The 27,415-nt window shown below is 35.7% G+C and overlaps 1 protein-coding gene across 1 annotated transcript; it reads right to left on the bottom strand.

Annotated features, from left to right (window-relative positions):
- Positions 1 to 1,369: 1,369 nt before the first annotated feature.
- LOC119637535 (dihydropyrimidine dehydrogenase [NADP(+)]) lies at positions 1,370 to 27,060 on the bottom strand. The gene is made up of 10 exons (XM_038033602.1): positions 26,927 to 27,060; positions 14,089 to 14,672; positions 13,839 to 14,032; positions 5,353 to 5,427; positions 5,183 to 5,293; positions 4,476 to 5,120; positions 2,601 to 4,418; positions 2,312 to 2,548; positions 2,089 to 2,246; positions 1,370 to 2,015 (listed from the first exon to the last, which is right to left on the bottom strand). Exons 4-10 carry the CDS (start codon positions 5,395 to 5,397, stop codon positions 1,922 to 1,924), a joined length of 3,108 nt encoding a protein of 1,035 aa, XP_037889530.1. The 5' UTR covers positions 5,398 to 5,427; positions 13,839 to 14,032; positions 14,089 to 14,672; positions 26,927 to 27,060; the 3' UTR covers positions 1,370 to 1,921.
- Positions 27,061 to 27,415: the final 355 nt, after the last annotated feature.

Raw genomic sequence — 27,415 nt, 5'->3', positions numbered from 1 at the left:
GGACATTCTAAAATCAGCTGCAGAACAGAATATCGATAGAATATATTACTTTATTGAAACTAGTCTCAATATCTAAAGTAGTAGTAGTAAAGTAAGTATTTTTATGAAGTAGAGCCGATACCCTGTGTTGCCAGTGGTCAATGTCTTTTCCTTTTAGTCTAAGAATTTGTTTCATTAGTCTAAAATTATAATAATACTAATAATATTTTATTATAATATAAAAATGTTAAGAGCGCAAGCACATATACTATATATGTGAATAAATGCCGTTGTTATTACTATAATAAATATATGAATCGGGCTTAAATCTTGAAAGGATGATATTCTATAGCATCGTTTAAATAGATTTAAAAATAGAACGACATATTTTGACACTTGAGCAAAAATTGATTTTCATAAGAAAGAATAAAATACATCATCCTTTGAAAGGGTCAGACTGAGAACGGAAATATAAATCAAGGCTTATACGTATACGTATTCACACAAATATATTTTTATGTGAAGCTGTAAATCTTGTGTGAATGGCTTGCCTTCCTTTCATTTAAGTTTTACACAGCGGTAAAAACGAATGAAAGCAAGTGATACCTTAGATATAGCTTGATTTTTTTGTAAGAAGATAATTATTACTTATAATATTTACATTTTACATGCATAAGAACATAATAATAAAATACGTACATAAAAATATTTTTAATTCAATTTTTAAATGAAAGAACTAACTACTGAAATTGTCATTAGACCATTATAATGGCCAATAATTATGTTGGATGCGCTAATACACACAGCTAATTTATCATTATATTGTAAATGCTCATTTTACTTTAATATGGATATAATATATTCAATATATTATATATTTTATCTTTGATTTATTTAAGATTGTTTTATTATTATTATTAATTTCGCCAGAGAAATAAATTCTAAGACTAAACTCTTAAAAGCACTAGCATCTAAGGCTATCGGCTTTTATTAAAAACTCTACCGCACTTGAGATTCGAACCCACGACCACTGGAGTTGCTAGTCGAGACTCTTGCCTACTCGGCCACCCAGGCGGATAAGATTGTTTTAAAAATACATACACTATATTAAGAGTAAATGGTTTTAAATTATATGTATTATTTGATTATTTGTGCATATGCAGGCATTTGTATTTAGCATGCAGAATAGAAAAAACAATTATCCACGCTTCAAATAGATTTGCTTTTTACGTTATAAATATGTGAACATTCAGTAAATTTCGAAAGCTGCTAACGAAAAAGACTGATTAGCAAAATCGAAACTTAGGAAATTATTTTACAAATTTAGAAAAAAATTTGCACTAGCAATGCATGCAATTCATTTATTTAATTCTTATTATTGTAATTGCGGATAATAGTAAAATAAGTAGCTGATAATTGTGTAATATGTAACATTGGGTTTCAACCGAAAAATCAGAAGATTTGGACTTCTCCGCCAAAATGGTAAGCATTATTTTGTAATATGGAAATTGTGGTCCGACTGACTTTACTACGATGATAAGATTCTGATGATCACAGAATATATATTTTAAGGACTTTTATGTCCATTTCGATTGCTATTAAAGGAATAATTATATAATTCAAATCTTACTAATGTACCTATCGTATAAGAACAAAGTTGTATTAAATTTGTTCTCCCTTAGATACAAAAATACGCACATACGCACATATGCATACGTGAAAAATTATAACTATAAGACAAACTGATCGATTGAGTACCTGACATTCTGTCCAACAATTTTATTAGATATTTGTACGAGATGGTGGGTATCAAAAATTTACTGTAAGGATTAACTATTTAATAATTGAAGTAAAAATCTTTATACAAATATACAAAAGCAGAGAATGCCATGCTTATAAAATTTTTGGAATAAATACAAAAATAAAATCAACCGCAACGAATTTAAAGCATTTGACGCACAGGAGTTAAGGCGTGAACATACTTTTCTTCACTTAAACCACGTTTAACAATATGCTTGGATATCTTGGGTACCATGCTAAAATAAAAATATGTGAAGAAGAGGTAAATGGATCCACGATTTAAATCATTATATTTCATCATAATTTCACCTGATGCAATCGATAATGGGACAAACTGAAACGCACAAGGTACATCCAGTACAATCCTCGGTTACATGAGGTATGTGAGTGTCAGAGTCAAACTTAATAGCTTGGTAACCACTATCAGCACAAGTCATATAACATTTGCCGCAATTAATGCACAGATCCTTTAGAAAAACTCATAAAAATAAATAGTTTAATAAAATTAGAAGTACAAGCCGGTTAAACCTACGTCATCTATAAGCGCCACTGCTTGCTGTTTGTTGTCCAAACTTTTATAGCTTCCTATAAAGGGCAATGCCTTTCCTATTACCTCTGAGAGTTTCGGAGCAGCTTGTGGACCAGCACAGCAATCGTCTTGAGTCATACAGTTATTTTCTTCTACTTGCCACATGGGCCCTTTTTCTTCATGCAATTTAGCTATGCGCTCTTGTCTTAGCTTCCGATAGGGGCCAAAAAAACCTAGAATCTACAAAAGAGTGAATCTAAATATCTTCTGTTTTCGATTGACTCCAAATTACCTCGTTCTTTTCTGTTGTTAAGTGTAGCACTCTTTTGCCCCTTTGATGTTTTGGGGTAGGTGGTGATTGCCCATCCCAAACGCTGCCATTTACGGGGGGCGGATTGGCTTTTAGATAAAGCAAGGCCTTTAAACTACTGCAGTAGTCTTCGATTAAAGTAAAATCCTGATTCTGTATAGCAGAACAAACTTGCAAAACGCTGGCTCCAGCTTGTAGGAATTGCAAAGCTACTTCTCCTGAATCAATGCCACCTATACCAAGTATAGGAAAACCAGGCAATTTATTCGCAATAGCGGAAATTGCTCTCAGGGCCATAGGTCTGGTAGTATTACCGGAAACTCCTCCATAAGTAGTTTTTTTTTCCACTCCCACCGCTGGCCAAGGTGTAGTATTCGCCTTTAAGCTCATTAGGCCCTGCACAGTGTTAATGGCGGACACACCGTCCGCTTGGCCTTTTTTAGCTGCAATTGCAATGCTCACAATGTCGGTAATGTTTGGAGTAAGTTTAACAAAGAACGGTATTTTTACAGCTTTCCGTACCCATTTTGAAATATTTTCTACTAACTCCGGGTCTTGACCACATGCTAAACCCATACCAGATTCACCCATGCCGTGGGGGCAAGATAAGTTTAATTCTAAAGCATCAGCTCCACTCGCTTCAGCCTTGCTTGCCAAATCGGTCCAATCTGCTTCTGAGTATTGACACATAATGCTTGCAATTATGATCTTAGAAGGAAAATCATTTTTCAATTCAGTTATACAACGGAACCAGTATTCACATTTCTTCTCTGAAATCAACTCAATATTTAGAAAAGAACTCTGTTGAGGCCCATAGTGATAACCGGAAGTAACACCACGTACAATACGCGGCGAAACATTGGTTACCAAATCTTTGTCAAGACCGAAAGTCTTAGTCACCGCAAAAGCCCAACCTTGTTCGAAAGCTCGACGAATCATAGCTGCATTTGTAGTAGGTGGGGCTGAAGCCAACCCAAAAGGATTTTCAAACTTTAAACCACATATTTCCACTGATAGGTCTACATTGTCGATGTGAGTATAGAATAATGGCAACTGTGCAGGACAGTTTGGGGATAGACCTTCCAAATGGCAGTGTATGCTCCAGGCAGCTACCTTGCCATCATTAACTGATTCCACAGTTGTGTCAGCAGTACCTGCTAAATCACCACCACAAAATACACCGGGTACTAATGTTTCTAAAGTTTTTGGGTTGAATCTAGGTAAATTCGATTTAGTTAATGGTACGGGAGCCATGGCTGCAATGACATCTTTGTCCCATACGCCAGAACCAAAAGCTGATATAACAAAATTGGTCTTCAGGACAGTGATTTGCTCTTCATCTTCCACCCATAGATCATTTTCGTTTTGTTCAGTGCGGCAAAATTGCATGCCCACGATTTTTCCGTAATTTAACAAAACTTTACGCGGTGTCAGGTATGGCAATAATTCACATCTTTCGTCGCGAGCGCATTCTATCTCTTCAGGTACAGCTCTTATGCCAGAGGAGCCCTTACGAAACACAACAAAAACACGTTTAGCGCCACAACGCAGCGCTGATGTAGCACAATCAAAAGCAGTATCACCCGCACCTAAAACGATGACATTGCCGTAAAGTTGAGGTAAGATGGTGTCGGCTTTACATGAACATAACCCAGGTTTAGAACCATCAGCTACCCGAGGAAGAAAACTTTTAGAAGTGTAGAAGCCGCTCGACTCAGATAAGCCCTCGAAGATACGCAGGGTTTTAGGTTCAGGCAACCCAATGCCCAAGAACACCACATGATTAGCAGACAAAAGTTGCTGAAACAATTATTTGTATGAAAAAAGAATCTGTATACTTCATATAAATTTATTTACTTTCACAGTTATATCCTTTGTGGATAGTTGCCGATTAGTTTCAATTTTTACTCCCAAATCCTGAACTAATTGTATTTCAAAGTTAACAACATGTATAGGTAAACGGTACTGAGGGATCTCCGAAGAACTTAAACCACCTAAATAAGAACGTTTCTCATAAATTGTGATGTCTTTGTAACCTAAACGTGCTAAGTACGTGGCACAAGATAGAGAAGCGGGTCCACCCCCTAACAAAGCAATTTTTTTGTGCGGTTGTTTAGGTTGCTTTTGAAAAGATGATTTTGTTTGCTTGATACCAATTTGACGAAAAACATCTGTAGCAAATTGCTGCAAACCGCCAATATTGATAGGTCCCTCTTCCGTGGCCTGAAGATTACAACCGCCCACGCATAAATCACTGGTAGGGCAAACCATACCACAGGTCAAACCCAAAGGATTATCAGAAAATATCGCTTTAGCGGCTCCGTAGTAATTTTTATTTGCGATACTCGTTATAAAGCTTTTAATATCCAATTGAGTGGGGCATGATTTCTGGCATGGGGCATCCGCACATTTTAAGCAGCGAGCTGCCTCCCTTAAGGCTGCTCTCTCTGATAAGGTGGTACGTTTGATGTCTTCAAAATTATTACAAAGTCGTGGGCCATCCTACAAAATAATTTTTAATAAAAATAGACTTGTGGGTCAGTTCCACTGTTTCACATATTTACCGCGGCGCTATGATCGTCGTTACGTTTCCAATGTTTTTTAGTAATTTTTGTAAGCGCTGTAGGCACAACCGTGCATTGGGTTTTAACGCGAGGATTTAAATTAAGCAAGTTCTGAAATTATAATTAATAAATAATGCAGTCTTAAAAATAAACTTTTTAATGAAACTTACTTCAATGTCCGGTAGCTCTTTGCTTAATAAAATGGGTGAATCCATTGCTGATTGTCAATAAAGCAATTAATATATCTAAGTGAGAAGAATATAATACAATATATAAGTCCGAGGTCTATATGCATGGATACAACGAACATAAGAATACCACGTTCTTTATCTATTAGTCATTTTCATTTTTAACTAAGCTCATCAACGTGCGGTTAAAGGGAGAATTTTGTTGACGGCTGACAATTTAAATCTAAATTCAAATCGCCGAACACGCATATCATAAAGCTAATTGAGTTCTTACCAAATATCCGAATTCGGTAGCTAAAACATCTCTAAACTGTGTAACATTTCGAAGCCTTTTTAAAAGAGAAAAATTATCTTAAGATCCTGAAAAGATGCTTCAGTTTTCACATTGATCTCATTTATTTGTTTATATATCTTTTCACACACATATAATTCGGATACAACGTAGGTTCAACGAATTAAATATTGCTTAAGATTAAAGAAGAAGCAATCTTGAAACCATGAAATTAATATAAACAACTATATAATATGCAACTATAAGCAAAACAAAAACATATACCCATCTAGCCTACGGATGGGCGTCCGTTTCGTCCGTTAACAGCATCGCCATGTATGAGCATATTGAAATTGGAACTGTAGCGAGCCGGGCTCGACTCAGTGGGCGGATGCACCCTGGTAGCTGGACGTAACCCATGTCTAAATTAGCCCAACGGCAAACTTATCAGCTGGTATACATCGACTAAGGGTGCATCATATGAACAATTAATCAATGGGAATACACCAAACCTAGCAACATTATTTAGCATGTTAGCGGGTCGTAGCGTGATAATAAAAATTACAAACTTTAGTTTAAATATGAAGTCGTAGTGGACCCTACGGGACGCTATAAACAAATTAGGAAACAAACCCGTTTACATTATTTTAAAAGGGCCTAATTGAGTTAAAAAGTTTATAATTAAACTTGCCTTGGCTAAGTTTTGCAAAAGTTCAAATTTTTTTCAGGAACTTTTTTTTGGGACTTGGAATCAGGCTACGTTGGATTGGGCAGAATTTAATACAGTTTCACCATTATAGTAATCAACTTGCGATACGTTGTATTTATTCTACTGTGAGTAAACACGGACTTGGAGAATGCTTTTCCTATGTCAAAATCTTTTTTTAGAATATATTCTTGTTCACATCTTTAGTTTGTCAAATATTTCTTGGAAGTTCACTTTTCGATCATCGAGAACAATTTTTAAGACTTTTTTGATGTTTTACGCTGTAACTGCCTGTTTTAGGCCTCTGCTGTATTCAGCCCGGTCTCCATACGTCCTAGTCCAAAATCAGGGGGTAATCACGTAGTGGATTAAAAGGCAAACTGTGGGATAACCACGTAACTGAAAGTTAGCTTTTGGTATTCAGTCATTCTTGCAAAAGAACTGAATATAAACGCGAAACAGGTTTTCGCCAGGGAAGAGTTGCTATAACACTTTTCAAGTCACTGTTGACTTTAAGCGGCATTTTTCTCGGGAAAAAGCAATGTTTAATCAACACACGTATTTGGATTTTTCTCTAAGAGCAATATAGACTATAATAATATAATATATAAAAAATAAATTTGTTATTCGAAGTACTATCCACTGTTAGCTATGCGCTTGTTATCATCTGTGTGACAATTTATGAAATAAAAATATTTTCCTTTTATCGCGGGCCATTCATCGAATTGTTTTTTATATCTTCGTACGAACCAAAACGTAGTTTGTGCATGATCCGTCAACGCAAACAACTGGTAATCGCAAGGACTTCGATGCGGCTGATTGAGCCGCATTGTCTAATACTCCCCAGCTGAGCGCTTCCAATCTGTCATAAACCGGCTTTACAGTATGAGTAGGTGGACGAACGACAAATAAAAAGGGGCCTTGGTGTTGCTTTTTAGGGTTTTGTAGGCGTGCTTTCAACTGAAAATTATTCAAATCGATTAATTATTATTAGCTGCGTTTGATATATTGGCTATTTCGTCATCTTTAACAAGCCACACCCTTCTACGTCTACCAGAGTATAGTCTCCTTGCTGAAGTGGCTCGGTCTTGTGATCCATGTAGATAGTAGATTCAATTTTTATCCCCAACGGTACAGGAAGGTACGGTACAAAATGACTCTCTTTTGTAAAGTTCGGCTAAACAAAATGTGCTGTCGGCGAACGTTCTTTTGTTAGCGGAAATCTCGACACGTTCGACGAAACATGCGCTGCTGTTTTCAAAACCCTTATTATATAGCAAGAAGAACATGGCACGGATGGACAGTAACTACATTTGCAGTCAAACATATTTTGGAAATGGTTTTGATTACATACCAGATATAACGTAATCGACACAGAGAATCCATAGCGCTTTGATTAATTGTCAAGTTAATAGAAGAATGTTCTTCAAAAGGTAGAGGTTCACCAAAAAAATTATTTAGACCATTTAGACTGGGGCCATTGACGTTAGAGATGAGTTGCGGCCTTCTCTTGCCTTTCATAAAATCTCTCACAAAACTTTTCTCATTAAGACTGATGCTGACATACCTGCTATTCGAAAAAATATGTTATCCAAACTAAATTCATCCATACTAAAAAATGGTTTGGATGCAAAGGGTTAAAATATTTATTTTAAATAAAAAAAAAAACACGAAAGACAACATATTGCATCAAACCTAACTAATTAAGTAAACTGGTGTACAACAATGCTACCAAATTTTCCAAAAAAGAAAAACGACGTGCTCTCCAATCACATAATTTCGTAAACAATTGACAAAGCATGGTGTGGCAACAACGTTATGCGATTGGAAACAACAAAAAGGAACAATTGACAAGTTCAAGTAATTAGGCTCTAGCCGCATTCTGTGCGTGACTACTTTGCCTTCAGCCAGTTGAGACCCAGCGCTTACCGTAACAATATAGATTTTGTTTTTGTTGCGGGATATTGGGTTAAGATGGACCAAGCCGATAAATTTGTGGCTCATATGTCAAAGAGATTTTTTATATCAAAGAAAAGTTTGAAATAATAACTTCGGACATGTCTACAGACAATTCTATTGCTGTCGACGCTTTATGAAACAATAAATGCGGGGCCTACATTCCCGCTGAATTCTGCGAATTCTCGCTTCTGGCCCTACGAATTTCACAACTGCCTGCATCTTGCAAGTTAGTCAAAGTAATGCGCTTTAGCGAACTGGACATCTTTAATAACATACGTTTTGATCTCTACATGCCACATAAATGTTTCGCGGGGAACGAGCTGCCTTCATACAGCATACAAGGGGTCAACTATCCAGTGAAGTCATACGTCGATCCAATAATACAATGCTGAAAATGCTAGCGTTACGGACACACTAAAAAGTTGTGCTCAAGACGAAATGTTATTTGTCCCTACTGTGGCATCCACTAATCCTCAGCATCCTTTCAACTGTAAAACATATCATAAAAGCAATCCAAAAATTCGAAAGACACTCTCCCGACCGTCCCAAACTAACGTCTTCCACTTTCTCACAAAATACTTATTCTCACGATAACATAAACAACACTTGCACTTGCTACTACAAACTTTCCCAGTCGCTCTACATTTTAAACTAAACGATCCATCCGAAAAAGAAGGTTGCTGAACCCTGACAATAATAAATATTTGATCAACACAGTAGTAATCAGTCTTCAAAATAATTTAGAACAGCTAACAAATTGTGAAACCATTAGCCAGTAAGATCATTCAGTCCCTTCCTCCAAACAACCACACACCAAGATTCAAGTGTCAGGAGTTATTACCGATAAACTTTCTCCAATTTAATTGCACCATCATCGGCAACAAAACAACGCCACTCGAACAGCATCTTTATTGCAGTAACATCTCGGTATCGTGTCTTTCCAATAGAAACCTCACGACACTTTCACTGTCAAAAACTACAGTGTTATCAAAATGGCTCACATTTCAAACTCCTTCCATGGTGGCGTTCTAGCGATCCTTATTTAGTTTCAATTTAAATCTAATTAACACCAAATAGAAACATTTTTCCTACGTCTTCACTGATGGTTCCAAGTCTGACATTGCAGGTAATAGGCTGTGGTCATCTATATGGGGCATATTTTCCTAACCACCTCAACAGCTCCATATTCATACGTGAATGTCTGGCGATCTTGGAAGCAATTCGCCTAGCATCCGCGCAAGCACAAAACAAATTCCTCGTAATGTCAGGCAGAAAATTTGCCCCATAAGCTTTGCAATCGTTCCGCATAGGCAGGTCTTACGAATACGTGATAGAGATCAAGTCTTTGTTGCACAATTCGTATTCCGAACCTTTTATTTTTCATTTTACTAGGGTCCCTAGCATCAATTGAAAAATCGCCGTCGCCAAGATAGCATATTCCAAATTTTTAAAGATAAAAACAAGAAATATTCAATTATCAGCAACGATAGAATACCTCGGCACTTGGTCGGCACTTGTATTCTCTATCTCCACAAGTGTACACTAAACCCTGGTTTAGACACTGGAATCTTGACCGTGATATCATCGGCTTCATAGACAGATTAGTGTTTAAATTTGGCAAAAACAATCGAAGCTCTTGTACCCAGGTACTTATTAAAGCACATAAACTATAACAGATGCAACGACGAGAACTTCCAAATATATCTAGTGGATAACCCATCAGAACCCGCATAAAGATTGACAAAATCAGTCGTGCCCAACCAGTTGCAGAGTGAGGAAATCCTTCGTTTTTTTTAGGATCAAAGTGAGACAAATACAATTTAGGTCCTCCAACTAAGAGCGACAGAATGTTGTTTTTTGGTCAGCCCTCCTTGACAGCCACAATAAAAAGATTACAAAGCTTCAACTTGCATCCTTTGGCCAAAGTCTTTCGTGTTCAACTGCAAAGTAAAAGTGATTTCGGACTAGTTGAAAACAATGGCGCCATCTACTAGCATGGGAAGACGTTGCTGTTAAGTCCATTTCTTGGGATGAAATTCCCGAGGCAGTACGCCACTAGAACTGGAGTCGATCTTTTAAAGAACGCCTTGACTTTCAAAAGCTCAAAATCTTCGAGGGGCAAAAAGATAAACACATCAAAAATGTGCTCACTGCAAAACAGGCTATACAATTTAGTAACCAGAAGCAAATTAAAAAGTCAAAATTAATGTTTAAATAAATAAACTTTTTCAAATTGATTAACGAAAAAAGCAATCTTCATGTTCTCGTTGGGGTGTTCACAACCAATTTCAGCGTATTCCCGAAATAAGCGAAGTCAATGTCACTCCCAATAAGTCAAACGTAACTTATAAATCAAAAAGTCTAATAAAAATCATCAAATAATTCAATATAACCAATGATTTCTAAAACTGTGAAATTAAAAACTTAAATTACGTTTCTGGCTTATGAGCCTGTAAAATAACAGGCTTCTTTCATGAAGAATTGAGAAAAATGAGTTTAGGAGAATAAACGTGATGGTTGGGGTCACAACCGGAGTTAAAAAAAGCGAAAGAGCTACTTAAACGTAAGCATCATACAAAGGGAAAATATTGAGTTTAAAAAATGACTCTTTAAATGATTATAATTCTGTCTTTAATGTTTTTTTTTTATATTTTAGAGAACAATGTATCAAACAATGAATCGAAATTCTCTGAATTCTGAATTCCAGCATTTAAATTTGAAATAAGCCGTTTGTAATTATCCTTCTATCTCTGTCTTATTTGCTAGTTAGGATTAAATTGGCGAAGTCCGGTGTAGGCTCGTAAACAGTTGAAAAATTTTTCGGGATGGCAGATTTCATTGCGTTCGTTTACATTGTCGTCGATATACTGAACATTTATTCGAACTAAACTAAAAATTAATAAAATTTGGAGTTCCGCCTGTCGGAAGGTAAAGTATCCCGAATCCGCCGTACTTAAGTCATTTGCGCAAAATTTACATACGCAACGAGGTTGCATTAGTTGGAGACGTAGGCCATACTATTGGACATTATTCCTAAAAAAGAAACACTAAAGTCGCCTTATATCACAGAAAGATTAACTGCGCAAACTATACAACCTGGCAAAGATGGAAATTTTCTTTACGTTTATTTTCAGAACGAAATATATCCCCTAAAAAACTCAACCCAATCCAAACTTTCAAAGAATGACTTCGATGCAGCATGGATCGCACTTCCCATAGAATATTTCAAAAATTTTTGGTCAAGATTGGAGCAAATTAAATGTTACTGGTACATTGCAATTTACAACTTCTAAATTGTTGCCACTGACTTGTAGTTTTCGCTGCTTACAATTCAACTGTCACACGATTTGAGTGTCGTATAATATGTGGTTATAATTCACACAGCGTCAATTTTCTTTTGTCGTATTATATGTCATTTTTTTATCTGCTCACAAATATTTGTACCTGGTAAAAGTAAAAAATAGGAAAAAAATAAGCAATAAAAACGAACGTTTAATTAAAACGATGAAATAATGAACAATATTTAAAGTATTGTAGTCGGAAAAAAGCAATTTGAAATGGTGGTGTGGATGTGGAGGCGCTCTTGTAAATTGACATTGGTTAAGATCACTTCACAGTTTCAACGGTTTATTTTAATTTTTGCAGCCGTGTTCTAACAAGAGATACGGACTTACAGACATATGTTTATATCGTCGAAATTAGAGAATGATATTGAATCGATCCGTTGCTCAGCTTGTTGCATTCTTCCGTTTCCTTCCGAAATTCTCCAAGCTGCATAAAAATTCGGAATTTTCCCCATTGAAAAAAGACATAACTGGTCCCCAATGGAAACACTACACATCTCGTTATAAATAGCTTTAAAAAAATGGCAGATATCGACTTGATATTTAACATAAATATTTAAAATATGTGAAAGACCTGAATCAAGGGGTTTATGTGTTTATCAGTACATGAAGAGTGCTTAACATTCGCCTTAGTAGGAAAATGGTTCTTTTTATTATTTTATTTGTGAACAAAAACGAATTGAATTTGAGTTTATGATCTGAGTTTTTGCAAATATATATGTGGGAATATATGATTTCATATACATGTATTTATCTCTAGTAATCTTTCAAATAGCTTATCTCTGTACCACCTAATATCTTCTTAATCAGTTTAAAATTTTAATTTCATGAAGCAATATCATAACAACCAAAAAACTGAAGCTTACTATAAGTATCTCTAGTTATTGAAGACAATTTCGACAACGTAGTTACTTCCCTTTCAAGAGATTTGTTTTGTTTTGCTTTCAATTAGATAACGAATGCTTTTAAGTGGTGTAGATAAGAAATACCGCAAGTTCAAACGCTGAGCGGTTTTCGACTGTTGTTTTTTCGAATGATTTATGATTTATAATCTGCTTCCTTGTATATGTAAATATATATACATGTATATATATATATATATTTATATATAATAAGTTTTATTTTTTTTTTTAAGATTAATTTATTTTACTTCATTATTTCATTTATTCTATTATTTTAATTCATTAATTAGTATGTACATAAATAGCATATAGTAGATACATATATGTTTAAATATATATGTATTATATCATTATATGCTAAGAATGCTTACTAATGCTTTAAGTGAAATTTCTCTTATGTACCTAAATAAACTTTAATACACTTTGATAAAGAAAATAATAACAAAATCAATTTTCTAAACTTTATAACTTTACACTGGAAGCGTCGACACTAAACTAAACAGTCGTTTAGTCTATGTCGTATAACCAGCTGTAATCTTATCTAATTAAAACAATATTTTTTACTTTGATAAGCAATTAAACAAATAGTGGTTTTAAAATCTTTTCAAAACGTATGTATGATGCTTATATTATCTTAATATTTTTATATCAGTCGCAAAGTCATATGTTATATTTGGTAAGTCGCTATGACAAGAGGGATACGGTAAAGAGATTCTTGATTGCAGAGAATATAACACAAATTCATTTTTCCAGTCTGTCAGAATAAAGAATCATGACTATCTAAAATCACAAAGTAACGAGGTCGTGAGCCTATAACCTGTAGAAATCTAGAAACTAAATGCCTATTGGTCAGTTAGTAAATATTAGAAAATGGTATTAAGTTTATGTGTTTTCACACATGTTGTGTCATAGTGTATCGCACCCTTAATGTAAGCTTGGGTAAACGTGTGCGCGTATATATTCAAGAATGCTATTACAAGCGGTTATGTCATTTTACTTCACACAGCGATAAACTCTGTCATACATATTAATTTTACGTCCTGAAGTCTATGCATGAAACCTTGATCAACTTAAAAAACGGAATTCGTTCAACAATTGCAAAGTTAAAACCTGCTCCAGAACGTCGAATGCTTTCTTGAAATATATTTCGTTAATTATACTTTTATAGTATTATACTATTATTCATGTACAACAATAGCGTGCATATAAAATGTATGCAATAATATTAAATGTATAATTAAGTTCTTCGTATTTTTTACTAAAATTCAAATTTATTTAAAACATACTTGCTAATTGAAACATTCGCCATCACCATCTAAGATTTACTTTTTATAAGGTACTTTACAGATCCATTCGCTGTAGAAACGATATGGTGAATTGTTCTTCGAGACATTTTCGCACATCTTCAACCTTTGTGAATGGTTGATCTAATAAATATGACTACTTCCATCTTAACAAGTGGCGAACACAGGAGCAAGCTCTAAAAAATAGGCCGTAATCGGGTGAAATGCTCAAATCAAGTTGAAGGTCACTTACCCGGTTGTTTTTGCTGCAAGCAAACGAGCATTGTTATTAAGCAAAATCAATTTTCGGGGTCCTTTACTCCTAAATGGTTTTCTTTCCTGAAGAAAGAAGTGGTAGTTGATTCCTTTCCAATCCCACTAAACGCACAGTGGCACACTTTCACCTTTATAAGAAATGCGAATGGTTGTCCTGAATTAACCGGTGGTTTTCTTCGTTTAGGATTGTCGTTAAAGATCCATTTTTCATCGCCTGTAGTAATTATATGAACATAATCCATATTCTTATGACGGATTAGCCATTGCATGCAGATGTCAACTTTGTGAGTTTTGTTCTTCTCAGTTAGTTCATACGGAACCCACTTCATGTCTTTTTGCGTTCCCAGCATACGCAATCAATCTGAATTTATTTCTTCACCTTCTCGTAACTGCGCAGCAGGCTCTTTTTGAATTTATGATGCGTTTTCACTATTTTTGTTTTCGCGAAACAATCGAAAAACTGCATTTCGTGTTTAGATTCACTACAGCGATCGTAACTCTAAAGCTAATGGTCGCAATTTTATGTAAAGTTGACACATGGCTTGAGGAGGAAAGTATTACCTAAAAATCATATGAATTCATTATTAATGAGACATTTATTATAGGATGAGCCCTTTGAGCGATGTATTATTGCAGTAATGCTATGAAATGCGTGCTTTCACTTCATCGGCCACATTTAAAGTGTAATTTATGAATTACTTAATTTTTAATTTCGAAATATATATATATTAAGACAAGACACCGACGTTTTTGTCATGTTCAAGATAGAACGCCCAGCACAAATTCTACTCTATAAAAAATTGAAACAGTTCAGTGCTCTTGTTGGCGCAGTAATAATGAATGCATATACATAAACCTCGTAGCGTACTTTACATTAACTTTTTATACCTATACCCCCACTAATTTGGAATTAATAATTCCAAACAATTCTTGTGTCTCTTTAGTGGCAGTACTTTAGTCAATATACACATCATGTCATCGCTCTTCAAATAATTAAATTTTAGTTTCCTGGCATCCAACAACTCCTCCGAAAAGTGACAAATGACGTGTTCTAATAAGAGTAGAGATCACTTCTGTTACCATATTCACAACGTAGCCATTAACTGACAGTTGTTTTTTGGCATCAATGATATCGAATCATCCAGTAATTTAAAAACATTTCCACTGGCAGACTTGCTATCTTCCAAATCACCAACCCAATCGTCATCAGAGCCACTTTCCAAATTTTCGCTTATAATGTAAATAAGTGCGGATTTGGTTTTTGTAATTTGTAAATTATAAATAAATAAATTGAAATTCGCAGTGGCTTGGGCTTTTAAGACACCTTAAAATTGTCTTTAAAGCTTCACTTTGATGATATCTGTTAAATCTAGATAAAGCCTCCATTGCATATCCTATGTTAGGATAATACCGCATCTTCCCTTTTAGAACTAATGTTTGCTGTTGTTGCAACAATATTGAATTATTTGCGATAACGACATTATCTCATACCAAACAGTGTTACCCAATTACGATTAGTCATTGCATGTAGGAACGGATGTATTTGAATTATATAGCAATTTGCTTTTGCTCAAGTTATTTGCTGTAAACAAACCAATCACAGCCTTATCCTATTTTTATCTTAATTTACTTTGATACTTAGCCAAATTTTTGACACTTGTGACATTTTGGCCCTTTGGATTTAAATTTCTTCTTTTGCGGTAATAAAGCAGCATCTGGAATATTTTCTATTTTTACTTCTTACAATAGCATTAAATTAATTATATAGCCAGTTATCTTTATTCCTGAGCCTCGAGTTCTCATAATCATAGGCTGATCGAGTATTTTTTTGCTTTTGTATGACTTTTATTATTACTTCCGACGCTATCATTCACGCTGGAAGAATAACCAGAAATAAGAATTAAACTTACGTTTCGACTTATTTAAAACTTTCAAAACCAGAGACCGTAATACACCCCCCCAGGAGAAGATGAAGAAGAAACCGAAGCTTAAATCGCTAATTTTCCTCTTAGCTTAAATAAAATGTAAAGTATACACAAATTTGAAAGCCTTGTCGTCTTATCCTAATTGCAATCACTGCGAGATTACTAACCCTATATTTCTGCCAAAAAACGGTAAAACCGATCTTGCGATATTTTTCTGCGTTTTTATATTCTGACGTTAAGTATAAAGCTAGAGATTTTGAAAAACATGACAAATTTATGATACGCTTTTCACCAGGCTACTAAGCATTTTCATTATATGGTATTGAAAGAAAATATAAAAGGAAAGTGTGCAGAAAACGAGAAGAGAAAATAATTGCAATATTCTTATGAAATTTTGTAGAAAATAAGCAAAGGTAGGCGTACAAAAAACACCATGGTTTTTTTTAATTTATAATTTAATCAATCCCATTAGATTGCAATATAAAAGATTTCTAAGCTTTTTCCAAGAGAAAAATTATTATATTAAAATAAATGAGATATATATATACCCACAATTTGCTCCACTCTGTAACGCTATGTCTTTTTTTCGATTTCATTTTCTGGTTTTCGTAGGCTAATAAACCCCAGCGGTAATAACGTATCTGCTGGCTAGGTTTTACTCACAACGCAGCCAATAGTTAAAAAGTGTTCCTTTTTGCTTTACGTAAGACTTTTCTTACATATTCGTGTTGGTAGATACGAACCAGTTCTGTTTATATTTATTTCTGACTGTCAAAATTCAAAAAATAACAGATAATGCTTCCCTCTGATGAAATGAAAGATGAAAACATCGAAATCATCACATAAATATGCTTCTGGCGCTGAGGAATCAAAATCTTCGCTTTTTCAATTTTACACTTGTTTGAGCATAAGCATTTGAGATTCTTATTATTTTCCTGGGATTATATCTGCTTTTGCGCTCTTCTATTCTTACATTTATTTATTTACATATTTTGATTAACACAAAATGAATATTTATTACCATTTACCAATATATTAATTCCCTTTCAGAAGCTCAAACTCTTTTCCTTAACGATTTTCTGTTTTGTTTTTCTTTGTTAATTAAAGTTTTTTTCCTGAATATGGAATGAGCTAAGCCAATGAGATACTGTTTAAACGCCCAAATTAACGAAAATTTGTAAGGCTTCAATGTTTACATGATTTAAACTCATGACTTTGAATTTAAGCCAAAAATAGCAGGAATATGTTTGCTTTTATTTTTCCACTAGCGTAGTTTTTTCTTATAATTGCAACTCTGAACAATCAATACTAACTCAGAATAACTGATGCTAATACAGACCGTGAGTTATTTAGCTTTGGCGTAATTTGGGAGATATGAGAGAGCGTATTTAATAGCTGTGTGCATAAATGTAGAAAAAAAAAGCATGTCATCAGGCAATGCCGAATGCTATCTCGTACGTGAATGTGAGCAAAATAAGCCGAGAAACGAAACTTTAACATAACGTAGCAGTCTGATTCGGTTTCAGCAGCCATATAGATACATCTTACTAACACCACCATATGCACAGCAAAACTTGATGGCCATGAATATTCCGTTTCGCTGTCGATATGTAAACGTTTAGAAACAGTTTATTCATCAACTTCTAAGCTTTTTGAAAGTTTTCTGACAGTTTGAGTTGGGGTTTTCGTTCAAAAAGTTTTGCAATTCATTGCCTTTAAAGTTTTTTATTCCTCTTGGTCGTCTTTGTGATTGACATCAAAATCACCCCTTTTAAATCGGAACCAAAACCAACAATTGGAACCAGCATCACCATACGCCTGTAAAAATGTCTGGTGAACTTCGGCAGCAGATCTTTTTAAATCAAACAATAAATGTAATGAATGCACTTTGTATACGTTAATGTTACGTATTATTTTATCATTTTCACCAACAGATGTCGCTGATCAAAATCAATGCGAGCAGTTATTAATACATAATTTGCAAACTTGTATAGATAGACTCTGATACAAAAATCACAAACCCAGTTCATTCTAGCTAATTAAATAATAAATTCCCTAAAAATGGAGCTGCCGGCCGATGCAAACGATTAGTGGGAAAACAGACGGGGAAAAACCAAGTGCACTTTCGCAAGCGCATTATGAAGCTGCCAGTTGACGAAAACGATTAGGGGAAAACAGGTTAATGAATTAGAAATGAAGCCACGAATTTAAGAATAGTAATACGCTTGTAAAAATATATATAAGTAGAATATTTGTGAAAGGCAGAATTGGTAGAAAAAGAATTTTCAGTTGAGCAGTTGAAAGTATTGCCAAAACTAAATTGTGAATAATCCTACATTTTAAGGAATATAATTGTGAATAAGAGAACTTTGAAGTGAATTTTTCCTGAACAAGATATCTACAGTCCAGTGATACGAACTGTATCTTAAAAAAGCGAATTTTATAACAATTGATGTCAGAAGTGAGATCGTGGAAATCAAGAGAAATGGTGAAGTTAGAAGAACTCAAAGTAGATCAGCTCAAACAGGTGCTGGAAAAAACAAACCTTCGTACAACCGGTAGCAAAGCTGAATTAAAACAAAGACTGATCGAACATCTAGAAAAAGAAGGAGAGGACCTCTCCATACTTGAATATGAATATAATATCGAGGAAAGGGAGCAAACCGACAACTTGGGAGAAAAACACACCGAAGAAAAAGACGAAGATGATGCAAGTATATCAAACGTTATGTAGTTGTTACAAAAAATGGAACAACAACTGCAACAATAACCGCAACAGATAGAATTGACGAGAAAATTCAGGGAAATCAACGCATCCTGCGAACGCATACAGACGAAACGTACCAGCAATTCGAAGGCATAGTTAAGGTGCTGGAAGAAAAAGTTGATAATGCGATAGGCCAGTTGGATGCGAGAATAAACGCCCAGGAAGAAGATGCAGACGCCGTAAAAACTGCAATAAAAGCCTAAAAAAAACGATGGCTAAGCTAAAAACTAATGAGGTGACCAGCAGCTCTATCAAAGTAAAAACACCTCTACTTGACGGCAGTACTAACTTCAAAGCATTTAAGCTACAATTTGGTGTTAGTGCAACAAAAAATATGCGGAATGATGACGAGAAAGCAGTCGCCTTAATAACCTCCTTGACAGGAGCAGTAGCGGATATTATCCACATGATCCCGGAAGGAAAAAGAACAGAATTCGCAAAAATTATGGATGCATTGGAAAAGAAATATGGTAGTAAACATGTAAAAGAGGTAAGCTACGTAGAGTTGTCTCCTCGCCAATCTCGCGTATATCGGTGTGCCCAATGACGTGCTGGAAAGATTAAAAATCGACGCCTTTGTTAAAGAACTTCGTGACGCGGAGCTTAAAAAAGCTGTATGGACGTCACCTAAAACGACTTTTACGGTAACGCTTGGCTTCACGCTTACACAAGAAGCAGCTTGTGTGCTATGGACGCCAAGCGTGGAGATGAGACGCACGAAAGTTATCAGCGAGAACGATAATATGGATGTGGTCTGTACGGCGTTTCGACAATTCCTGTGCGAAAATAAGCACATGCCAGCATCAAAAACACGCAAGTGTCATGCCTGCCAAAAACCTGGTCATTTTGCACGGGAATCCCGATCAAAGCGCAAAAGAACACACTCTACATCACCTACACCTAATATTAGCGAAGATGCCAGCAAGATATCCAACGAACAGGCGTTGAACTAAAACGAGTCAGCACAGCGGGGCAACGGCTTACTCATAAATTTAGTAGCCCTAGGGTCGTTATTACTCAAGCAAAGAAAAGTAACAGCAGCCTAACGATCGATGGAAAGATCCAGGGCTACCACGCTGGACAATGGTGCTTCTCATTCAATTATCAACCGTACAATAGTCAAAGAAAAATTCGAGCCGCTAGCTGGAGCACGGTTTCGACAGGTGAGGAAGCTGCTATTAAAGGAAGAGCTATGGGAAACATTTCAATTAGCGATGTTTCGATGAAGCATGAATTTCTGGTAGCAGATATAATGGACGAGGTAATATTGGGGATGGATTTTATGGCAAAGCACGGCTTCGTACTGGATGTGAAAAGGCAGTGTTACAATACCATTGACTGTGGGATACAACAGACAAGCCGAAATGTTGCATGTTGCAATACTAAAGAAGATCCCTTCAAACTCAGAAGCAATAGCGTGGGCCACAGCTACCCAAGAGCTAAGGCTAAGCAAGATATGGGTTGTCGAGCCGAATAAAGAATGTACGAACGACAACAACATCATTGGAAAAGCAGTTGTCTCACCGGTCAACAATCTAATACCAGTGCGGGTATTAAGCCAAACCAACGGTACAACAAAAGTTCATAAAGGGGACATTATAGCGCAATGCCAAAACGCCGAATATGTGGTAAGTCACCAAGCCGAAATACCAAAAACATGCTCAAAGAAGCATGAAAAGTTATCGAACCATCGAATACCTCTTGGTGTTCACCTGTAGTTCTTGGTAAAAAAAAGATGGGTCTACCAGATTTTGTGTGGATTATAGGAAGTTGAACAAAGTGACAAAGAAGGATAACTACCCTTTGCCTAGGATCGACGACACCTTAGACACATTGACAGGTTCGCAATGATTCTCAATCTTAGATTTGAAGTGTGGATACTGGCAGGTGGAGGTCGCCGAGCCTGACAAGGTAAATACCGCGTTTTCCGCTGGCAACGGGTTATATCAGTTTACGGTAATGTCATTTGGTTTATGCAATACCCCTCCCACATTTGAGCGCCTAAGAGACCGCGAGCTAAAAGGACTGCACTGGAAGACATGTCTGGTGTATTTGGATGACATTATTGTCATGTGTAAAGATTTCAAGGAACACCTAAAAAATCTGGCAGATGTTTTTCACCGATTACGGGCAGCAGGTTTAAAATTGAGTATCCAAAACTCTATGTCTCCACAACCAGAATTCACACGGATGAAGAGGAAATCAGAGCAGTAAAGGAATGGCCACGACCAAACTATTTGCACGAAGTTCGCAGTTTCCTAGGACTATGTACATACTACCGCAAATTCGTCCCCAGGTTCGCCACGGTTGTTAGTGGACTGAATGACCTTACGAAAAAAAATCGATCGTTAACGTGGGGGGTGTCCTAGGTGCACGCGTTCTTGCAGTTAAAAGAGCTGTTATGCGCAGCATCCATTCTAGCTTATCCAGCACCAGGAGAAAAATTTGTATTGGATACCGATGCAAGCGAAGAAGGCTTGGGCAGTGTGTCCTCCCAGCAAATTGACGGCAACGAAACGGTCATAACATATTACAGCAAGCGTCTATCCAAATCGAAGTTATTTTGCTAGGCGACGAGAACTGTTGGCAATAACGCAATCTGTCAAGCACTTCCACAAATATCTGTATGTGCAACAATTCCACCTAAGGACAGACCATGCTGCTCTGCGATGGCTACCCAACTTCAAAAAACCAGAAGGACAGCTAGCCAGGTAGATTGAGAAACTGCAAAGCTACCAATTCTCAATTTCCCATCGGAGCGGCAAATCAGATGGTAATGCGGATGCTGTGTCCAGACGACCATGCGACCCCCACTGCAAACATTGCGTAAGGAACGAGAATAAAGAAGGTGTCGTCATCTGTCGAACTATTGTGGAACCCAGCGGAAACTTTTCGAAGGGAGTCATGCGCAGTGTTCAAATGGCCGACGAAGATTTAAACGCAGTATTAAAGGCCATAGAAAAGGAGGAGCGTCCCATCTGGGAAGAGATTTCAAGAGAAAGCCCGATTACTTAAGCATATTGGGGTCAGTGGGAAAGCCCCATCGTTGAAGATTGATGCTTGTGGCGCATACGGCGTAGTGAGGATGCTTCATGGGCTAAGAAATTACTGGTGGTCTCACAAGCAAGAACTCGGGATATTATAAGGGCATACTACAACGAACCAAGCGGCGGGCACCTTGGCATCACAAAAACAGTGGAGAAGATCAAGAAAAATTTCAATTGTGTAGGCATCAAGCATTCTGTAGCTGCATGGATTCGCAACTAAGATCAGTGCAGCAAATCGAAAGGCCCGAAAAGTAAGCCGCGAGGGCGCTTGTAGTAGTATAACATGGGTGCACCTTTCGAAAGGATCGGAATGGATATTTCTGGACCAATTCCAGCCAGCAATTCAGGAAATAAATATGTACAAATAGTCATTGATTACTTAAGTAAACGGTCAGAAGTATACCCCACAGCTAATCAAGAAGCAAAGACAATAGCCAAAGGATTCGTCAATAATTTGGTTACGCGGTTTGGAACCCCATCGAGCTGCATTCAGACCAAGGTAGAAACTTTGACTCTTCGATCTTTCAAGAAGTTTGCCAAATATTTGGCATTAATAAAACTAGAACGACTCCGTTGCATCCTCAGTCTGAGCAAATGGTCGAAAGGTTTAATCGAATCTGTGGAAAGTGATCGACGACAATCAGCAGAACTGGGATGAACACATACCAATCTTTTTAATGGCATACAGGCCAGCAGTGCACAACACCACTGCTCTACCCTCGGCGCAGATTTTGTTCGGATCTAATCCGAGGCTACCCGCAGACTTGAAATTCGGGACACCTCCTAATGTCCAAAGGACCGACACCGAGTATTTCGCTCGATTGAGGACGATATTGGATAATATGCACCGACGGGTTCGACTTAAAACGCAAATCGTAGGTGACAGGATGAAAGCAAGATACGATCTGAAAGCTAACGCTGATGGTTTTAAGGAAGTGGATTTAGTGTTATTGCACAATCCTTTGCGTAAAAAACGTATGTCACCAAAACTGCGATGTAACTGGGGAGGTCCGTACATCACAAGGATAAATGATGTGCTCTGTCGAATACGAAACCAACCCGGAGGTAGAACTAAATTCAATGTGGTACACCTAGACCGATTGACCGCCTGTCGAAACAACCATGTTCCGGACGAACAAGATAAAGCGGAGGGTAATGTTACGGATATCCCAAATTCTGTTCATTCCAGCTAAAATTCCTAAAGAGGGAAAAACTAAATACCCATTCGCAGCATGCAGCTCACGGCCAAGGAAAACGAGTTCCAGAAAAGCAAGTTAACGAATTAACAATAAAACTATAAAATTAGGTACTAGTAATATGATGGTAAAAATGTTTGTAAATAGAATATTTGTGAAAGGCAGAGGTAATAGGAAAAGAATATTTGAGTTAAACAGTCGAAAGTACTGCCAAAAATAAATTGTGAATAATCTTACATTTAAAGAAATATAATTGTAAATAAAAGAACTTTGAAGTGTATTTTTCTTGAACAAAATATCCACGATCCAGTGATACGGACTGTATCTTACAAAAGCGCTTTTTATAACAATATAATTCATATAAGTTAAATTCACACTTTATTCTTTTAAAGATTTTTATAATTTAGACACGCAGAAAGCCAAAAAGCTAAGAAATACACTAAGAAATTGCAATATTTCTTGCATAGAATTAAAACGCTACTAAAACACGCACGCAGAGTTGTCTAATTTCTATAAAATCTTTAATGTAAACATAATTAATACAAACGCTGGTAGTCACACCTACATGTCTTTATTGCATTCAGCTAGTTTCTAGTTAGACAGTGTTAAGCGCATCGAACAACAATTCAGGTACTAGGAAGGAAGGATCAAAATCAGTTAGCATAAATTTAGCAGCGCAACTCATCGAAAATAAGCATTCTTCAATCATATGGCGCGGTTCCGCCCGAAATATCTGCTACTAAGTGTACATTTATTTGATATGAGATATTAAACTCAGTTTGCTGTTGCTAGCCTTTACCAAATTCGTCGAATTCGCAACAGATAATTTGACGATTTTTTTACTTTTGAAAGCGTTATAAAGTATCTTCGGGTATCTCCGCGTATGTACACAAGAAGGAACTTTACTTCGCTTTTGGAAAACTTTTACCACCGCTTAAGCCATTGATTAGTTGTTGCTGTTGTCTATTCATGTATTATCAAATGCCGACAATTTGACAAACAAACTTTCCCACGTCTTTTCTCTTGTTTAGTACTTTCCAGTTTCAAGGCCCTCATTCTTTTGATATGTATAGTTTTAAAGAAATATTTCAAGCTAAATGAATTTTCCAAGGAGGCAATATATATTCTAATGACCTAACTTCCTCTGGATTTATGGTATGATTCGAATTATAGCGTTCTAATATTTCGAAATTGATTATATTAACATAATACATTTTCTCCAAAAACTCGATTTTGTAGCAATGTGCACGCATCACCCATATATACAACACAGCACTCCCTTCTTATTTTTTCAATAAGTCTTCGCTTGATATGAAAAATATATGTGTTCCATAGCTTCACATTAAGGAAACTCCGTTTTAAAGCATATATTTTAAGTACAAGTTCACATAAACTTTTATGTATTTCAACTCATATAATTTTACTTTTCTTTTCACCGTCACAAGACAAAAAAAAACCAAACTTCCTCGTTGTATCGCTCTCTCTTATCTTCCTTACCGACAAACACGCAACACAAAAACCAAAACGAAATGACATTGTCAAAACATTATCTGTCGCTGCCAATTCCGTTCGTGAGCGAACTTAACAAACTAAGTTATGCCGGATTGCATTTTTAGCGAACATAATTTGTTAAGTCCAAACCACAAATTACAGATATTATATATTTATTATCAAAATTGCCTGCACTTTATTGAAAATTACTCAATCGCATTTTAGGAAATGGCATCCCCCATAACATGTGTGTGTTCGCGTCGGTTCAAAAAACCTTGCAACTCATAAGCTGCAATTTTTAATTTGTGTTTTTCTTCCGTTAAAAGCACTTCATTTTGTTATTTTTATTTACGATTGTATATCGTTTAGTTATTGATTGTAAACAAACAAACGTCAAATTTTTCCTTTATTTTGCCATTATTTTTTCGATATATATTTTGAATGGCGAAAGCGATACATAACTCTTAACCAAATGGTTTTCAAGACACACCGTTCAAATGAAAAGTAAATGCAAAGTACAATGCAAAGTACATTTTCAAATCGAGAAAGTAATAAATGTCATTAAAGCAATTCTTATGAACCCCACAAAGTAACAAATTGACAATGTTTAGCTTTTTTAAATTCTATTCACAAGGAATAGGATAATATCAATAACATTGCGAAATTTAATACGGTCTGTAATTTTGTCCAAGATTAATATCGTTAATTCATTTAAATTCATTTTAAATAGCGAATACTGGTATATCCGATTTAATGAACTTATCTAATGTTAAGGTTATATTAACTGAAGAATTTTTACATTTTATAATTAGATATCCGAAGCCTGAAGCATTTTGCAAAAAAAAATTGGTATATTTCCAGTCCCCTATTTCGAAAAGGCAATACAACTCTCTACTACCAATGCAGTAAAAAAATAATAGTGCAAAAAGGTCTATAAACGGCACTTACCTAATTGTCTTCAGCTATAGCATGACTACCAATGATTTACTTTACATGAATAAAAATAACCTCCGAAAAAGAAAGCCTGAAACCGCGGCATTCCCTTCAATCAGCGTCACAAATTAGAAACAAACTCTAAGCGTGCCATTGCTACGCGATATTAACATGAAAAACTTACGTTACATCGATGAACTACAAAGTGAAGCAAAACCACAACCCCTTCTAGCCAGTTGCGTCGTTTCCATGTCCTTAGCACTGTGCTACTTTGTGATAGCTATAATAAAACGATGCGTGAAAAAAGACAACAGACCAAGTTGAAATCTGCTATAGAGCCTGTTCTAAAGAAGACCGAAGGCAATCATTACTTAATTGATGGAATAGTTAACACTGTACAACCAAGTGCCGGTTGTTGATCAGTGTAACTACATAATAAAAATACTGAATTAAAATCTAGATTAGTGGCGTGAGCAATTTGAAGTGTCATAATTTTTAAGGTAGTATTAAATATCATCCCTTAGAGGAGCTAGTTTTAATATATTGATGTAAGAATTGGTAACGGTGGTAATAAATTCCCCAAACAGACAACAATGCCTTTTAATAATTTTTAATACCATTTAAACCTTAGTTTCGCACTTTTAATTATGAACGACACAATGGAAAAGTTTGATTTTCAAAAATATATTACGAAAAAAATTAAAGAGAATTGGCGAAAAATTTTGACAGCACTACCTTTTATGATACTCGTATATTAATCCTAAATTTTTTTCACCTCTATATCCAGCAATGGAAAATCAAGATCAAAACATTTGCAAGAATCCGACTTGCGCTTACCGTTGCAACAAGGGTCCTTAAAGAACTTATTCCTCTTAACGATTGTGCACAAAATCTTACGATTAAACATATTCTTTGTGAATGCCAAAACTTTCCTACTATTCGAAGATTATTTTTCGGAGCATCTAACCCTATGGACATCTTGAAAATAAATACCTGGAGAACTTAATATGAATGCAATAGTTAAGTTTATTTAAGCTAACTTTTACAGAAAAAATATATATAACAGCCGATAGGCTTTGTTGCTAATGCTCATCCGACCTTTACTCCTAGAATTTATTTCTTCTTAAGTATATAATAATAGTGTAACCTAAATCGTCTTTCTGGGATTTTACGTTATTTATTCAATTTCTTTTGAAATTAAGCTCGAACCGTTGAATTGTAATTTTGAAGAGAGTATAGGTTTTTATTTACAATTCTTAGAAGATTAATTGCTTATATTTACAGCAGCTTAGTTCTCGTTCTGATCTTATCCGTTCAAATATTGCAATTCGACGCTGGTGACTCAACTCTCGCGACTACCTTTCTACTCACTTTTCGACTAACTTTTCGACTAACTTTCGACTGCCATAAAATTTCGGCGTATGTATCTTTTAACAAGTAAGTTACCAATACTTACATCACATCATTGTTAATTCGTTAATCCGATTTTCCGCTAAATTTCTGCCAATTGCTGTTTATCTTTTCGCCAATCGCCCGCTGCATAATGCAGATGGCGCGCCATGAATATGCACTTGGTTTTCTCCTTTCTTTAGAAAGTTGTTTTCTTAGAAAATGGAATTACTTTCATGAAAACTCAAATCATCAAACATGGCATTTTCGTAACAAAAAAAAATAGTAATAATGAATATTACTTTAAGGAACTTCACTTTTCCGATTGCCAAAATCTGAATCTGTCATCGCCGCCTACTGATTGTTTCTCTACTTCATTGCTTCGTTCGTTCAAGTTATCCTAATGGATAATTCCTAGAACAATTATAAGAACAAGACAAAAACTTCCACAAGTAAATCATAGACAAACATTAAACGTATAGCAGACAGAATATTAGAGGAAAAATGCAATATTTATGATCATTGGCCTTATGACAAAAATAACTTTTTATTATTA

The sequence above is a fragment of the Glossina fuscipes genome, unplaced genomic scaffold (assembly GCF_014805625.2).
Source record: "Glossina fuscipes isolate IAEA_lab_2018 unplaced genomic scaffold, Yale_Gfus_2 60, whole genome shotgun sequence".
Taxonomy (NCBI): Eukaryota; Metazoa; Arthropoda; class Insecta; order Diptera; family Glossinidae; genus Glossina; species Glossina fuscipes.
This window is presented reverse-complemented; position numbering and strand designations above follow the sequence as displayed.

Bases quoted from the DNA above. Each gene is read 5' to 3' on its own strand.
- LOC119637535 (XM_038033602.1), bottom strand. From the start codon at position 5,397: ATGGATTCACCCATTTTATTAAGCAAAGAGCTACCGGACATTGAA. The intron at 2,549-2,600 runs GTAATTTGGAGT...ACTCTTTTGTAG, and splicing joins TAACAACAGAAAAGAACGAG to ATTCTAGGTTTTTTTGGCCC. The intron at 2,016-2,088 runs GTGAAATTATGA...TTTTTATTTTAG, and splicing joins CCCATTATCGATTGCATCAG to CATGGTACCCAAGATATCCA.